The 18,491-nt window shown below is 29.0% G+C and overlaps 2 protein-coding genes across 2 annotated transcripts; both read left to right on the top strand.

Annotated features, from left to right (window-relative positions):
* Nucleotides 1-2,873: 2,873 nt before the first annotated feature.
* Nucleotides 2,874-4,158, top strand: LOC145743525 (uncharacterized). Its single transcript, XM_082561511.1, has 5 exons — nt 2,874-2,978; nt 3,159-3,276; nt 3,544-3,582; nt 3,655-3,690; nt 4,025-4,158. Exons 1-5 carry the CDS (start codon nt 2,906-2,908, stop codon nt 4,104-4,106), a joined length of 348 nt encoding a protein of 115 aa, XP_082417637.1. The 5' UTR covers nt 2,874-2,905; the 3' UTR covers nt 4,107-4,158.
* A 3,403-nt stretch (nt 4,159-7,561) lies between these two features.
* Nucleotides 7,562-17,611, top strand: LOC145744121 (uncharacterized). The gene is made up of 24 exons (XM_082562233.1): nt 7,562-7,628; nt 8,114-8,302; nt 8,733-8,855; nt 9,245-9,373; nt 9,472-9,594; nt 9,878-10,026; nt 10,397-10,495; nt 10,589-11,300; nt 11,651-11,818; nt 11,974-12,084; nt 12,358-12,479; nt 12,822-12,903; nt 13,056-13,280; nt 13,536-13,826; nt 14,056-14,145; nt 14,512-14,611; nt 14,742-14,816; nt 15,277-15,353; nt 15,539-15,636; nt 15,996-16,083; nt 16,372-16,520; nt 16,667-16,768; nt 16,983-17,049; nt 17,504-17,611. The coding sequence occupies exons 1-24, from the start codon at nt 7,562-7,564 to the stop codon at nt 17,530-17,532; spliced, it is 3,465 nt and encodes a 1,154-aa protein (XP_082418359.1). The 3' UTR covers nt 17,533-17,611.
* The last annotated feature ends 880 nt before the right edge of the window (nt 17,612-18,491 follow it).

Raw genomic sequence — 18,491 nt, 5'->3', positions numbered from 1 at the left:
ATCTACTTCCATCTCATTTTTAACATTAACGTTGCTCGTTTTAACAATTTACAAGTTGACTTATCAAATTTGTTGTGCTTTTTACACAATGTATTAGTAAGACTTATAGCTTGCGGCTAGGTTATGCTTGCACTTCATGTTTTTGTGGTTTGAATTAAGCCCAAAAAACAACAACGATTCTGTACAGATTATATTTTTAAATTTTTGCGATTTGTTATCAAATTAATTTACAAATCCAACCAACAACATTAAATTTAAAAACGAAAAGTCTCATTTATATACAAATAAATTTAACCATATTTCATAAGGTATTTACTCTTTAAAATATTTAACTGGATGCCCAATTTTAAACTTGTAAACCTCCTTAACAAGATTTTCAACATCAGAATTTGTTTTTAACTCTTTAGAATAAACAATTTGATCAATTATTGGGTCAACTGCCAACTTTTTGTCGAATGTTTCACCAAAAACTATACATAAGTAAGGTTTTGGTTTTAACATGTAAAGAAAAGAACTATCCCTTTTCTTAGTTCGCTCGTTGGGTAGGTTTCAAGGTCATGCCAAACTGCATCAAAGTCTTTCAACTCTCTTGGTGTGGGATCTATAACCAACATCGCCCCCCAGTGGCTAGATTCTTCTTTTTGGCATTCTGGATTTTTTTGACAATCTTTAAATCCAGTTTTACACGGTCCCTCTTTTAAAATGTTTCTAAAGCAAATGTAAATAATGATTAAATTTAAAAAAAAAATTTGCAAAAACTGTATTATAAAGGCCCGTTCACACGGCGAACGCAACGTAACGTAATGTAAGATTTCGCAACAATTTAAAATGAACAAAGTTGTTTATACGTACGAAAGTTTGCGAAAGTTACGTAAGATTTCGTAAAGTTTTATGGCTGGAGCGAAATTTACGCAAGATTTCGTAAGCGGTATACTTTTACTAGATATTTTTTATTGAAATTTTAAAAAAATCCTTACAGTTCGTAAAGTTACGTAAGGAAAGCGCAGGCCTGTTCACCTTGTCGTGTGAACAGGCCTTGCAGTTTATTCTTGACAAGTAGTCATCAACATTCATTTTGTTAACTTATTGTTTAATTTATTTGCAAAATAAAAGGTTGATTAATGCAAAAAAAAATAGTTGAAATTGTAGTTACCCAACCTCCTGTTTATCTTTGGCTACGCAACGTAAATACGTTACTTAAAAGCGTTCAACTGTCTACCTATATTTAAACTTTAGATGGTATCTAACATAATATGCAAGTATGTTGTGTCTTTACTATAATGGCTGTATAATAAAACTTTTTAAGCTAAACTTAACTATTTAGAGTGTAAAAATGCAGCAAGCTATTCGCTCGTTAACCGAAGCAAAACTCTCTCGGTTGTTAAAAATGAGAGAGTTTGAAAAAGGGGATTTTCTACGTTTTGCCGAATATTACATTTTTGCTGACATCAGCATATTCTTGGCCGCACAAAATATCACGTACGCAAAATTTGTAAAGTCATTCTATACCTACAATAACGTTACTTGAATCACATAAAATTAAATATACAAAGCGTTTTGGGGTCGTTAAAAGGTCCTGTAGTGTGTAATAGCGGTTATGTCATCAGAATACGACCCAAGGGTTTTGGGTTCGAACTGCACCAATGCCACACTATTTACCCTTGAGCCCAGGTTTTATAGATATCTTAAACACGTCACAACAGCACACTTTTTCCCAATAAAATATATAACCTATTAAGAAAGTATATATAAGACTATATCTAAATAGGATTGGTGTTGTGAAATGTAAAAAAAAAATATATTAGCGTTTTAATAATTTATATATAATAAGAATTTTTTAATTAACCTGCTGATTGACTTAAAAAGTGAAAAGGGGTTATTTTGTTAACACTTTATAACGACTTATTTATTATTGTGTAAGAGCCTAACATAAAGCATAAGAATTAAGTTAAACATTAATCAAAGCAAACATAACATAAAGGTTAAACCAAGAAATATTGTTTGTTTTATTGGGAGTTAGAGCGAAGTGGTGCAGTATGTGTATTTACACAACTGAATTTCCTTTATATTAGTTGATGGGTTTGCAGGTAGCCTTATTTGTAGGGCGAAGTTTATTAAGTTGAAGTCACAGATGGTAAAAAAGATAAAGTAAAAAGTATAAAAATGATATTTGTTGATGCAGAAAACTTAAACCGACCTTAGTTTTAAAGATCTAAAACAATTAAATTCTAGGTTTGAAGAGTTATAATACAACTTATTAAAGTGAGCAAGTTAAAGTCAAACATTTAAAAAAATTAAATGTTTATAAAAAGATTCATTAAAAAAATATGAAGTCTAGTATTTCATCAATAACGTTTTGTTTAACTTACTGTAGTTTAAAAAAAGAAGTCTTATTAAAGTTGCAAGCTTTATTAATAGGTAAATAGAACTAAAGTTAAAGTTTTGAATAAAACTAAAAACAGTAAAATATCATAATATCAGCATAAACCTGAGGCCAGTTAAAAAGTTATTTAAAATTTTGATATTATAAAGTGTTTATTAGAAATATGGTCAAGTACTTTAGCATAAAAGTTGAACAAATACTCCATAAGTCACGTGCACGCTTTACTAAACAAACTCTAGTTTAATATATTAATTAAGGTTTTATGCTCTTTACAGCTTATATATAGTATGTGTGATCATTTATCTAAGTTTAAGCTGTTAAAACTCAATATTCATATATTTTTCTCTATTACCTTTAGGAATCTAGTCTACTATTTAAACTGTGGCAATTTAATTACTAAACAGTTTTAACTAATTTTTTTATAAATTTTTTACAAATAAAACAATAAGAAATATAAGTTGTTATTTTTGTTTTAAATGTTTTTTTAACAGATTAACTTAAATTTAAAATAAAAATATCAAAATGAATTTAAAAATTATTTTCCTGGTTTTGATTTTTGCATTTTTTGGATGTCCAGAAACTGTTTCAGCAGCTGGTAAGTTATTTATTACGTCATAGTATAAACTAACATGACGTAAGGCTTAAAGTTACAATACTATTCATACTAATATAATAATTAGTTAAAACGAGAAAATACTTAAGTCAAGTGACGTCACAAAGAAATATTTTTTACCTAATCAAATAATGACGTCACAATTGTTATATTGTTACGTAGAAAGTGGTGGTACGGTGTACTTGCAACCCTGGTTGGTTGGAATAATCGCTGTAGCGGTTTTCTTGGTGCTGGCTTTCGTGTTTCTTCTTTTCAATCATTACGTGTGCGAGAAATTCTAGTAAGTATGACGTCATAAATATCTAAATTTACGTCATAGACACCACTGTCAAACTAACTTTATATGTCGACGTTAAGCTTTATTAGTAATAGTACCAAGATTTGTCACGTGACTATAACGTCACAATGTGTATTGTTACGTCAAAACGTTATTATATACTCAATCAATAACGGGTGTAATATAATTAAAAAATATAAATTAAAAAACAAAAAAATTAAATTTTTCAGCTTTAACTACTTTTTTATTTAAAATTTTGAATATTTTTAGTGATTACGACGAAGATATGATAGAAGATGTAAACGGGGGGTAAGTTAAATATCGACTTTAATTTAAATAAACTTTAAATTTATTTAATTTTTAAACTTTTTTGTTTTTCAGAGAACCAAGAAGTAGTTACCTTAAAGGGCTGAGTGTGTAAGTATAACTGTTTAAGTTGTTTTTGAAGTTTTAGTGTCTATCTAAACAAAATGATTGCCCCTCGCTCTATGGTTGGCATTTTAATTGTCATAATATTGTCACAACCCTCAACTAATGTTTGCCTGCAATAATTTACCTGCGCACCACAGACTTCTTTTTAAAACTATTTTGCAGGCTCATAAATTGGGCATAGATGTAATATAGTATAGTCCATTAAGCTACTTTATATTTAAATGGTTCAACTTTAGTAAACTACGTTCTAAAACTATATTTTTTTTAATAAAAAAAATTTAAATTTAAAAATATAAAATTTTAAATTTATTTTTTAAAGCAACGAATATGTTGAAGAACCCGAAAATCATTACGTCAACAATAGTTTTAAACCTGATGACGTAGAAGTCACTCAACTCTAACGTTGTGACGTCATCAACTATGATGTTATTTGTTAAAAAAATTAAACGCGCAATCACTTAAAATTATAATTTGTAGAAATTATTTAATTTTATTTTCTTAATTAATTAGAGATGCTAATTAATTTATCACAATTTTAATTAACTACAATGATGGGATCTATTTTCAAGCAGAATGATTCTATTTTTAAACAAATATTACTCCGCATTACACTTTTTGTGATTAGAAATTATATTTTTACGCAAAAAATAAATATTTAAAACAATTTTAGTTTATTTACTTTTTCCTATTTTTGTTTGTTTTTAAAAATCGATTTTGACAAGTAAAGTGATGTCTAACAAGCATAATAGAACAGCCGGTTATATTGTGACGTCATAATACCAAAACAATGCATATTGGAAATATCGTTCTATTTAAAAGCATTTTTTGTTTTAACTCTTTCCGAACGAATGAACATTTTTTACGTTAAATTTGATTAAAAAATTTAGAATTTTGTCGCGAAAGGGTTATGTGCATTTTTAAACTAAAAACCGGAAAATTGAAACAAAATGTTTTTAAACAAACTGATGACGTCACAATCGTTATTTTTACGTAACAATAAACAACCGCGCGACGTCGCAAACCGAATTTAAAACGAGAATATTTTTGTATGTTTAATTTTACCTTACTGGTGCCAATTATCACCTAAAGTTACTCGAACACAATGTGAATTGTGACGTCATATAGGCGTGATTGTTTGGGATTTTAGATCCGGGGCCTTGGGCGACAGTGTAAGTCCGTGCCTTTGAACCTGAGTTTATAAAAGAAAATATTTTGCAAAATCTTACTCAAACTTGCTAATTTTATTAGAATGTTAAGGTTAGGTAAAAATGAATTTAAAAGGTTAAAACTTTTAAGAATTTAAACTTGAAGTTTTTAATTTATTATAAAGATTTTAACTTGCAAGATTTAATTTTATTGAATGCAAAGATTTACATTTTTTGGCACATTTTTTTAAATAAAAAACAATTAAATAAAATTTTGTCAGTTTTTTGTTAAATTTGAAAAAAATGTTTTTAAATATTACTATTTTTTTGCAAAACCTAATTAAATGTAAACTTTTAAGATAGTGCCTAAACTAATTATTGTTTTAATTTTTTTTTAAATTTTTTTAATGTTTTGCAATTTAAAATTAAATTTAAAATAATTTTATAAAATTTTGCTCAAAAAATAAATATTTTTTCACTCGAAATTTTTTTTGTTTAGTGCTATAGGCTATATTAGTTTGTAGACAAAAGGTGAAGAAAGGGTAATTCGGGGAATTTCAATAAAGGTGAAATTTTAAACTTTTTAATTAATTCTTTATATTTAGTTAATTAAAATAAAACTAATTAATAAAAACGTAAAATTAATTTAAAAAAATTTTTTTATTAAGAATTTGTAAATTTTTAATAAGTTTTTTTTAATTTTATAATTTAAATTATAAATTAATAGTTAAGTAAAAATTAATTGCAAATTCTAATAATTAAATAATTAATTATTATCTTAAATGTGTTCACAATTAAATTACAACTTCGTAGGTTCCTCAAAATGAATAAACTAATAATTATTAAGTTAATCACGTGGTCTGGTATCCGCTTTATTTTGGCGGCAAACCATTGTGACGTGACAATGCCTGGGGTTATATGTTTAATTGTGACGTCACATTGGTTGGTGATAGGTGCGACCGGATTCGGTTTTAGTAAAAATAAACAAAAAATTAATTTTTGATTTTATCTCAAAATATTAAAAATTTTGTTCCCAAGAAGTTGGGTAACCGCAAAAATTAAAAAATTTATTACTAAAATACCTCAATTAGGAATACGAATTAATTGCGAATAATTAATTACTGAAATACTTTAAGTTAAAAATAAAATCGTTTTAAACATTTTTTTGTAATTACCGATGAAGGTCGCAACATTTTTTATTTTAATCTGAATAACAAAACTTATCAATTTATTATTTTTTTAATTAATAATCCAAAGACCACGTGACCAAGGTTTTAAGGTGTTTGGTGATTTCTTTAATGTCATCTTTAAACCTAACAAACCGGAGTAATTAGACCTCGCTTTAATATGCAAATAAGTTTTAACACTTCTAAATTTAAATAAAACGAAACGTGGTAAATGTTTAACCGGTTTAATTTTAGTCACAGATTTAGAAAACTTTTACAATTATTGACTTAAATTTCCTTTTTGCTTTAAATTACCGAAAAAAAATCTTTTAAAAAATTATCGACGACTTTAGAAGTTAATTTGGTTTTCAGAGCTGTGTTACCATATTAAATATGACGTTATAGTTAACAGTGTCTCATTTTCTTAACAATATAATACAAATGTTATGACGTCACAATTTACATTCTATAATTTTTTCTGACATCACGAATTACTCGAGAATTAAAGTCAAAAGTTTACGTCGATTATAAACACAATTAAAAATTCGAGAATTTATCGCGTTAATCGAATTTCAATTGTTTGTTAACAAACATTTTATGACGTTATAATTAGAAGCATTGTTATACCATTGTTCTATATTCTTTTATTCGATTACATATTGCGGTAAATTCGTTTAATGTGACGTTACATTTGTATTTATGACATCACACACGGGGGTTCAATTGTTAACACATGTTTGTGGTGATTAAACAAGTAAATAATTTAATAAATAAATAATTAAAAAATAAAAAAATTGTTAAATATTTATTTATTTGAAAAAAAAAAGATTAATATTTATAATTTTAAATAATGTTTTACATTTGTTTTTATTGAAAAAAAGGAAATATTTCAAAGTTTTATTTAATTTTTTTTGTAAATAAAATCGTAGAATTCTCAAATTTCTAAAATTTAAAACCAACTTATCTTTTAATGTTTTGTTAACTTAAATATTTACGCAAAAATATTCAACATTTTGTGCGAAACCAAATTCTATTAGAAACGCATTTCTATTATGACGTAACACAAACATTCTGGAAATCGAGTATTCGCGAATTTTTCTTTCTTAAAGTTGTAAAATTTTGATAATGATCGGTTCTAGATTTTATGACATTTTGTAATTTTTATTTTAAATTCGTTTCTTTTATTCGGTATTGTTCAAAGGTAATAAAATTTGATTGTCAATTATTTAAATAGAAAAAGGCGGCAATATATAAACTAAAGTAACAGCGATTAATTGAGATTATATGCTAAATTAATTTCAAAAATAAGAAAAAAAATATTTATTTAAACATTGTTTAGATTATATTTAGTTTAATTATTTAAACTGCAGATATATAGGCGAAATTAAGTAAAATAGATGAAGTCAAAAATTTTAGAACATATATTTTTTGTTAACACTTTGTTTAAATTCAATCAAAAATTAAGTTATATGAAAAGTATTCTGATTTGTTTTTAGACAATAGCTGCAACAATAAGAAAATAAACTAAGCAGACGACAGTTAAAAATGGCGAATTATGTCGTCACAATACTAATTCTTTTAGTTACAACTCAACAAATTACTGCACAAGCTGGTAAGTTTAATATTAATCAAAGTTGTTAAAAACGTGTTTTAGCGCCCGCTGTCGTGTAAGGGTTAGGTACTTGGCTATATACTTGGCGTCCAGTGTTCCATCTTTATTTTAAGTGTATTGGTAATAGTACTTTGTTTTACTAACTTTAAGCACAGAGGTTTTTAACAAAGTTAAATAAACCGGCAGGTGGTGTATTGGTCAGAACACTTGGCTTCCCTACATGAGATTCTGGGTTAAATTCCCACTGCTCTCATGCTGTAGCATTCTTGAACGAGGTGCTATAAACAGTATAAACTCTTTCTGACCCAATACTTAATTAGCAGCTTTTAATTAGCAAAAATAATAATTAATAATCTTAAACTGTTGAAGTTAACTTAAGACTGGGTTGGGATAACTGTTGTTACTCTATGTTTAGGTCGTAAAGCTGACTTTTCCACATCGAGGATAAACAAAAATATTTATAAAATCAAAATATTATTTTCCAGGCTTCGAAGGTTTCACCGATTCGCTCGACTGCACCGCGGTTCCGATTGAAAATCGACAAAATTGTGGATTCCCAGGAATTGACCGAAGTACTTGCGAAACTACAGCTTACAACCCAGCTACTGGTTATCCTTGCTGTTTCGATGATTCAGTTTATTCTGTGGCTCGACCACCGCCCTTCTGCTTTATAGGTATAGTAAATTTGCAGTAGAATTCACTCTTATAACAAAAATCAGTTTCACGAAATGTTTTTTTTGCAAATAAATCATTTTTCTGAGGATTAGGGAGAAGGGGGATAATAAAAAATGTCTTTTTATTGGTGAAATGTTGTTTTTAGTAAAAAAGTACACTTGGTAAAATGCTTATTTTTTTCGATTATTAACAGATTAAGGTTGTCAGGGTTGTGCGTTTGATTCCCACTGCTTATTAGTGGTTTTAAAGCGATGTAAAATTAGCGGTTCAAACTTCTGCTGGGCCAAAAAAAATTAATTGTTAGGTAACTTAAGACTGTGTGTGGGTAAAAAATGTTACTTTAAATATTAGCTATAAAGGAATTTTAGGGTAGGTTTCTAAAGTTTTATTTTTTTAAGATTTTAGTTAATTTAAAATCTATTTTTTCAGCTGACGAATCAGTTTTTGATAATGATTATGGAAACTTTAACCCAGGCATTGTGTTCACACAAGCCCCAGCAACCCCAAACCCATTCACCCAACCACCCCCTGCACAAACCACAACTGAAAGACGTAAGTTTTAACTTAATTATTGCTTGCTTTAAACTGGTGATAGTTCTTTTTACAAATTCTGTGAACAAATATCTAAAAGATATAAAGAGTTATTAAAAATAGTACCAAACATTTTATAAAAATGTATAAAAAAGAATAAATAAAAGGTAGTGTAGTATACTGGTCGTGGCATTGGATTCAAGTCGAAAGGTTTCGTGTTCAAGTCGCACTAATGCCACACTTTTTGCCCTCAAGCCCTGCATTTATAGATAGCTCAAACACACCACTAAAGCACACTCTTTTAAAATAAAACTACACAAAACTCTGTCATTTTAGGGTGATACAAAAAAAGAAATAATCAAACATTTAGTTAAAAAAAATGAAAAAATGCTAAAATGAAATATAAATAGGTGAGTTGGGTCACATTGTAACGATCGGTGTTCTTGGTAACGAGGTTCCTACTGGTGCAATCTTTCCGACACAATCAACCAGACCTGCGTCAAATTTTAACAATCGTTTTCCTGGTGTTGCTCCCCCTGGTGGGTGGTTTATTATTTATTAAAATTAAAATCAAATAATAAAATTTTTGATATAAAAAAATGTTTTAAATTAATTATTAATTAACTTTTAATTATAGGGTCTTCTAACACGATAGCTCCTCCAAGTCCGGATGTCACAAGAGCTCCCTCTTCTGGATCAAGCAACAACTTAAATAACTTGCTTGATAGCTTGGGTATTGAAGTCTCTGTTGAAGAAACCGGTGAGCTTTATTTTTAAATTTCTCGAAATAAATAATAAATGAAAAATTGAAAATAAAATTTAGATGGCAAAAGTAAAAAGTTGTAAGAACTGCAAAGTGCCCAAGTTTTTGTTCATAATGATAAAGAAGTGGTTAAGTTAGGCTTGGTTATATATAATGTTAAATTACATCCATGTTACAATAAAACAACAAGTAAACGCAAAAAATGATGACTGTGTCTAAACTTACAATTTTTATTAATTAACAATTAAGAAATATTTTAAAATTTAATTTTTTGGCCCAGGTACTGGAGGAGGTGGAGGAGCCTTGGGAACCAACATCCAGGCAACTCAACGACCTGCAACAGGAGTGACCTCTAGTGTTGACCTTACAGGAGTAGATCGTGATATTGCTCTTTGTTCTGCACTCAACCAGAACATGTTGTCAGCAGAGGTCAGTATTTTAATTTTATTTTATTTTCAAGATTAAATTTTTAAAATATAAACTGTTTACATACAATATTCTGAATCGAATGGGTTAGTGTATATCAAATGGTTTAAATAAATGGCAAGGTTTAAATAAAAGAAAAAATGTTGCACAAATTAAATTCTAACTTATACCCTTACCTGTTTAGAACACACTTGATACAAGTAATCCATTTGGTCCATTTGATAACCATTTAATCAATTGCTTCAATATATAGTATATTATAGCTACTAATAAACTAGCTCTAAATTTGTCCAGTCTTTTCCACATAGAGAAGATAACAAAAGCATTTATTTGCAAAAACTTTGCTTTTTAAATAAGTTTTATTTTATTTCAGGTTGCCCAAGTTTTTGCCGACCAAATTGAAAGATGCAAAGGAGTAACTGCGACAGTTTCTCCTGCTGTTGCCTCGGCTTTCCTTCAACAAGAAATTAATGTGAGTTGTGACTGATAAATCTTGTTTTGTTTTGAAAGGTTTAGATTTATATAAAAGTTTTTGTATTCTAAATTGATAATTTGTTTTTTCCAGAATATCCTGTCTTCAAACGGGGTAACCACCCCATCAAACTCAGTAGGAGGGGCACTCCCCACTCGACCACCTGTAGTAAACACCCCTAACCCTCTTTTATCTTTATTGGGGGGTAGCCAGGGGTCAACAAACCCATTGTTGAGTTTACTGGGTAACAATAACAACAATAACAACAACAACCCACTTACGAGCTTGCTAGGTGGCAGCAACAACAATGCCCTTTCAAGTCTTTTGGGGGGTGGGAATAACAACAACGCTTTATCCAGTCTTCTAGGGGGTGGAAATAACAACAACGCTTTAACCAGTCTTCTGGGGGGTGGAAATAACAACAACGCTTTAACCAGTCTTCTAGGGGGTGGAAATAACAACAACGCTTTAACCAGCCTTCTAGGGGGTGGAAATAACAACAACGCTTTGACATCTCTTCTGGGGGGTGGAAATAACAATAATGCCCTAACTAGCCTTCTAGGGGGTGGAAATAACAACAATGCACTAACTAGCCTTCTAGGAAGTGGCGGAAATTCGAACAGCCTAATCTCAAGTCTTCTTGGAGGGGGGAGTAATACCCAGACTACTAACTTATTGGGGTCACTTCTGGGGGGTGGTAACAATGGGGGTGGGGGTACGAGTAGTTTGTTGAACAGTTTGCTGTTAAGTCAAAGTGCAAGACCTCAGGTTCCGGTGAATACTGTCGTTGGATCACAATTACCAGGTAGGCACTTTGAAGTAAATACTTTTAATTTAAAACTACTTTATGGTAAATATATTTTAAGGAATTATATTTAACTTGGGTTAAAAAATTTAAATACTTTATACAAACTAGTCAAGCCTACCTTAGTGTTGGGATTTTTATTGTTTTTTTGGGGGGATTTTAACTAAAATTTGCCAGCAATAATTTACCCGCACACCACAGACAACAGTTTTATTTATTTTGTACTCTTGTAAATTAGATATAAATGTATATATTGTTCACCAGGCTTTATTATACATAGATTGCCATAATATATTTTATTAACTTAAAAAATAACACAAATTTTTAATAACAAAATATTTTATTTGTAGATTTTGTCGGGCAAGTTTCAAGACCAACATCAAACCCACTTCTTTGCCAATTTTTGTTGGGTGATAACGGGGATGATAGCTCGATTAGTGGGTTACTTAAAACTTCTTTATTGAGCCAGAACGGTTGTCTTACTAGCCTGCTCAGTAACCCATTGCTTCTGTTGTCTGGTAAGTTTTTACATTACATTTTCATTTCATATTTGCTATTTTTATTTTTAAAATGAAAACTTTATCTACAAAATGAAAAATAACTTTATCCCCGAAATAAAAACTTTATTCTTAAAGTAAAACAACTTTTCTAAAGATAATGTTTTCACCACTAGGTGGGGGTGGAATTGATGCGATCAGAGACTCCTTGGGTCCTCTTCTCGGACTCACAAGTTCTACAAACGAGGAGAGCACAGGAGACCAAGCGTTCGGAAGTTTAGATCCAAGTTTGTTTTATTTTTGTTTACCCTTGATTTTCATTATTTTTAATCCCTATATATATATTATTTGATATTTTTATCATATATAGTGATCATAATATGGTTGCAACTATTAACTAATATTTGCTGGTGATAATTAACCTACACACCACAAATGGTAGTTTATTTGTTTTGTAGTCTTATAAATTGGTCTATACAACATCCACCAAGCCACGTTATATATTCAAAAGTTTTTTATTTTTTTGTGAACTTTAAATAAACTTACAAATGTGTTTTTAGGTTTGATTCCATCTGGTGTATTGCAGGAGTGTATGAACAGAAGGAATGAGTTTAACAGTCAATATAATTGTAAGGTTGGAATACATGCAAACATAAGAACGGAAGCTGAATGTCTTAATGTGGTATGTGATCAAGTTTAGTTTATTTTTCAATGATTTTTTTGGATGTGATGTTGTGATTAGAACACTTGACTTTACTTCATGCGGACCTGGGTTTAATTCCTGATTATTCCATGTTTTAAAATGCTCTTAAGTAGAGCATTTTAAACTGTACAAACTCCTGCTGAGCAAGAAATCAACCAATCAGCAGCTTTCTTATCGGGCAATTATAATCAAAAATATCTCAAACTACTGAAATCAATTCGAGACTGGGTTGGGGTAGCGAATGTTACTCTATGTTTGGACTGTGAAGTTGACCTTTACACATCGAGGATAAATTAATTTAAATAAATATTTTTGTTGCAGGGTTGCATATTTGCTGAAGGTTTTCAATGTTTTCGATGTCCCTTGATTACAACTTCATCTCAACTTAACCAGCGTGCAGTCAGTAAGTGAAATAGTTTTGGTTTTTAGATGTACAAATAATGTTACAAAACTTAATGTAACATTTACAACTCAATTTTAAAGGTTTTTTAGCTTTTTTAAAATAGTGATTTTTTAGTAAAGTTTATTCTCAATTTATTCTTTATCCTCACTTAGGGACCTGCCAAGTGGACAGGGATGACCGGGTCAATTGCGAGGGTTTCCAATCCACCTACCTTATCAGTACCCTACTCTCAGGGGGTTTAGGGGGCATTCAATCACGAAGTGACACCACCTCACCCGTAAATTCAAACTCAAACCCCACTTCCAATTTAGGGGATGTACCTGCTGCATACCAAAATAATGGGTTAGCTTCGAGGGCGGCTGTCCCCAGACAATTAGGTGAGGTTTTAACATTTTTTTTTATGTTTTTTAACCTTAAAATAAATTTATTTTTATTGCTAACACAATGTTAAGTTGTTTAAGATAAAAATATTGTTAACTTTATATTTTAAATTTTAATATTTTTTTGTTTAAAGTATAAAAAAACTAATAAATTACAAATAAAATTATGTAAACTTAGTTATCATAGGGCTAAAAACTCTTCTATTTTAACTCTTCCATTTTTAAATTAAAAATATTTTTATTTTTTTCTAGATTTGGGAAGTCTTGCTGCTATTAATGGTCTTGGAAGTTTTAGTGGGGGAAACAATCCTTTAGGGGGTTTGGGGGCTTTAGGGGGTCTTGGAGGTTTGGGGGGTCTTGGTGGTTTAGGAGGACTTGGTAGTTTAGGAGGACTTGGGGGCTTAGGAGGATTAGGGGGTGGTTTTGGGGGTCTAGGGGGAGGTTTTTCGAACAGTTTGTTGCAGAATAGATGCGAGGATTTAGGTTGTTGCTGGGATGCTAGTAATAATGTTTTCACTGCTGCTGACTCCTGTTATCAGAAAGGTAAATTTATGTTTGTCCTCAATCTTTATATTTCTATGGGTTTATTTTTTGTTAAATTTTAATTCTATTCTGTTTGCAGTTTTTCTACAATTTTTTTACATATTTTAAAAGAATTAACTAACTTGTATTAAGTACCACATAAACATATATATATATAAGTTAAAATACTTCTATTATTCATTTTAAATATTATTATTTGAGTTAAATTTCTAATTGTTGTTGTTTCTAGAATTCCCGAAAACAACAGACACAGGAGAGGATTGTTCAGCGAGTATAACTTGTGGGAAATCCAGTGCTGGGATCTTAAGAAGAGTGATTAGTAAGTTATCCCAACTTCTGTCCTCTTTCAAGTTCTTTAGTAAAACTTGTCCATAGCCCGTTCTATAGCATTTTAATTGTCATAATATGGTGACAACCCTCAACTAATATTTGCTTGCAAAATTTACATGCACACCACAAACAACTGTTTTATTTTATTTTAAATGCATTTAAATTGAACATCCACATAGATATATATACAATGTTAACTAGGCTTCATTATATATGAATGATAACTTTATAATTCAGTAATATATAATATCTTTCATCAAAAGTTGTTAATAGATTCTAAATAAAGTCTTTTTAAATTAAGGTTTAAATTATAATAAAAGAAAAGATTTTAAAATTAAAACTTTTCTTCCATTAGGTGGCATACCAGCGACCTCTAGTGTTGATCGACCTTGGCAAGCACTTATCCGACCTACTGGGGCAAGTGAAGTGCGCTGTACCGGAACAATTGTTTGCCAGTATGTTAACCTCAATTTTTTTTATTATTTATTAAATTTAATTATTTTTAACATTTTTCTTATTTTTTTTCATTTTTCGCAAGTTTTCCTTAAAAGAATATTTTATTTAATTTTAAACTATTTTTTTTAGACAATGGATTCTAACAACTGCCTCCTGTTTACTCAAAATTCAAAACGATTTGGATCCACTCAGGTTTTCACTTAAGTAAGTTTTTAAGTATCTTACAAAACTTTTTATTTTTTTGATGTAACTCAAAATGATTCAAAGTACTTGTGGCATGGTGTATTAATAAAAACACCTGGTTTTATACGGTTTAAAAGGTTCTGGGTTTAATTCCCACTGCTTTTAGGCTGTAGTGTCCTTAAGTAAGGGGTTTTAAACTTTATTAACTCCTGCTGAGTCGGTTCCTTATCAGCAGCTTAATTATCAGGCAATTATAATCTACAATATCTCAAACTGTAAGAGTCAACTTGAGACTTGGTCGGAGTAACTAATAATACTCTATGTTAAGGTCGTGCAATCGAATTTCCCACATCGAGGATAAAAAATACTAAAATATTTACTTTTATGGATTACAATAATTTATGAATAACTTTTAATTTATTTTCCAAGAATTTGATTCTAAAAACAAAAGTGAATAAAATTTATCCTCAATATTTTTTAGTCTCAACCCAGCCTCACTCGAAGTTTATGTTGGAACAATTAATCCATTTAATCCATTATCATCAGGAATTAGGACAAGTAAATATTTATTTTTAACTTTTACTAAAAATTCATGTAAAACTGAATTGGGGTTACAAATGTTACTCTATGTTTAGGTCATTTATTTTACCTTGGAAAAAATCAAAAAATCAAATTAAAACAAAAAAAGGAATTTTTTTCTAGCTGAAAATATTTTTTGTTTAAATTCTAATTTTTTTACTTAGCTGTAAATGCCATAGTTCCCCATCCACAATATGTCGTAACTCAAAACTACAACGACGTTGCTCTTATACAAGTTAACCAACTGACCTTTCAATCTAATGTAAGTATTACAACTTCATTTTTTTAAGGTTCATGTAAAATGGATCACTTTACCTTTAAAATATTGTGGATTATTATATAATGTTGCTTAGTGAACAATCTATAAATTAAGGTCAAACTTGTAGACCTACAAATAAATAAAACTGCCGTTTGTGGTACCTAAGTTATCATTGCAAGCAAATATTAATTTCAAGTTGCAACCATATTGTTACAATTAAAATTCTGACCATAGGGCTATCACCTAGTAGCATGTAATAATTGATTTACTAGTATAAACCAAATGTGTAAAATCTCCAAAAAATTGATTTCTTTTTAAATGTATCGAATAAAAATTCTGTATTATTTATTGTTAATTGTTAGATCCAACCTATATGCCTGCCAGCATTGCGAGCTGACCCAGTTTCTGATGGAACGGATATTTATGTAGCTGGGTATGGTCAACAAGCTCGTGAGTAAAAAATTAACAAGATTTAATATTTTAAAATTAAACCAGACCTTAGCAATTAACATTAATTAAATAAGAAACCAAAAGGTCTGTTAGTGGTGACATTATAATTGTTTATTGTTACATATTGGCCATTTTTACACTACTTAAATTGTTACCAGCACTTAAATGTTAAAATTTAAACAAAATTTAAACATTACAAGTAATAAATTAAGATAATTATAATAAAGACAAATGTTTAAACTCTTTGTAAAGTTTCTCTTTTTTAAATTTTAATTATTTTTTGTTTAGCTGGAGTGGTACAAGGAACTTTATCAGAAATCCAACTGAAAACTTACAGCACTGATTTGTGTCGGATTATTTATCAAACTAGTTTGCCAATTAGTGGAGTTTTCTGTGCCGAGCCAACTTTTACAACCACTGGTCAAGACACCTGTTTGGTAAGTTTTAAACTAATAAAAAATATTTAAATTAAAAATAAAACTAATTAAAAATTGTTAAAACTTTGTATACATTTTAATTATTAATTGAAAATTCTAAATTGTGTAACTAATTAATTACCTAATTAATTAATTAATGTTAACAGGGCGATAGTGGGAGTCCAGCTTTAGAATATGACGCAACTTCTGATACTTTCACACTGGTTGGGATCAATTTTGCTGGAAGTGAAAACTGTGATGGTTCCAAGGTTAGTTTATCCTCAATTTTAAAAGTTTTATGTTTTTAGAAAAAAAAATCACTTTTTAATTTGGGGAAACACTTTTTTTTATTATTGACAAACCAAAAAACTTTTTTTTTTAATTGTTTTAGAATTTAAAAAAGATTTCATATTTAATTATATTAAATTTAAATTATAAAACATTATTGTTGCAGTTTTTAATTAATTAACTAAATTTTTTTAGCCCCTTGTATTTTTGGACACAGCAGTATTTATTGGTTGGATCAGAAGAACAACGAATCAATGTTGTAGTAAGTTATAAATTATTTTGCTTTATAACTGTTTTTTACTTGGCTATAAAAATAAAATTTATTTAATCATTAAAAACGCCAGCAGTGTGGTGTAGTAGTCAGAACCTTTGGCTGTATTACATAAGGTCCTAGGTTCGATCCTCACTGCTCTTATGCTGCAGCGCCCTTAGGTAAGGTGCTATAAATGGTATGAACTCCTGCTCACACTTAATCAGCAGCAAAATTATCGGGCAATTATAATCTATAATATCTCAAACTGCCACAGGCAACTCGAGACTGGGTCGGAGTAACTGATGTTACTCTATGTTTACGTCGTGAAGTTGACCTTACCACATCGAGGATCAAAAATAGAAAAAAAATAGCATTTTTGGACTAATAGTTTTTAGTAAAACATTTGTTAAATTTGATATCCATAAAAAATAAAAATTTACATTTTTTAAAATTTTATTTTTAGCTGTACTTGGTGGAAGAGGAAAAAAATAAAAACCTCAATTTTTATTGAAATTTTTACCTATGACGTCACAATTTATTCTTCTATGACATCACAATGCTATACCCTGACAACAAATTTACATTTCTTTCAAAATTTAAAATTATTTGATATTTTGAATCTAATTTATAAAGATATTTGTAAATATTTATTATTATTTGCATATATTTACTAAACTTTTATAACTTCTTAGGATATAAAAAACTAAATTTAATAAGTTTTAATTTTCTTAATATTTTAATTTAAATAAAAAATTTTTTTTTCTTTATTTTCTTTTATTTTTGTTCCATTGTTTTAATAATGAAATTTAAAAATCAAAAATATTTTTGGTTTTATTGAATTATTAATAAAGGATTATTTACCATATTTTGTTTATTTTATTTTAGTTATTAAAATCTACACAATAATCAGCTATGATGTCATAATAAGATATCTGTTAAGTAATTGTTATCATGATTAGATTTCTTTTCATTGTTTAAGTCAATCACAGTCTGTGACGTCACAAACGTTCTTTACTTTAAGTTTTAGGCAAGATTTAACTTTTTTCTCTTTTTAACCTCAGCATAGGATTTTATAAACTAGTCTGTTGTGAAGGGTTTGTGCTTTAGTATAGATACAGCTATATGGAGTTAATAGGTATATGAAGTAAACAATAACGTTAATATATCGTTATTTAGATGTAGTTACTTCAATATATTAATTGTCAATTAATATTAGAATAAGAAGTAGTTTAATAAAGTATTTTGTATATTTTGATGTTTTAAAGCGCAAAATTTTTAATTACTTTGTGTGTTTATAACGAGTATAGCTTTGAGTATTAAGTATTTTTACGTTACTATGTAGTTATAAAGATTAATGATGTTAGGTTTTATTTTTGTTATAAAGTTAATATCGTTTATAGAACCTTACTTAAGGGCACTAAAGCACGAAAGCAATAAAAATCGAACCTCAT

The sequence above is a fragment of the Corella eumyota genome, chromosome 2 (assembly GCF_963082875.1).
Source record: "Corella eumyota chromosome 2, kaCorEumy4.1, whole genome shotgun sequence".
Taxonomy (NCBI): Eukaryota; Metazoa; Chordata; class Ascidiacea; order Phlebobranchia; family Corellidae; genus Corella; species Corella eumyota.
Note: the sequence above shows the minus strand (reverse complement) of the source record. Positions and strands in the feature narration are given on the sequence as shown.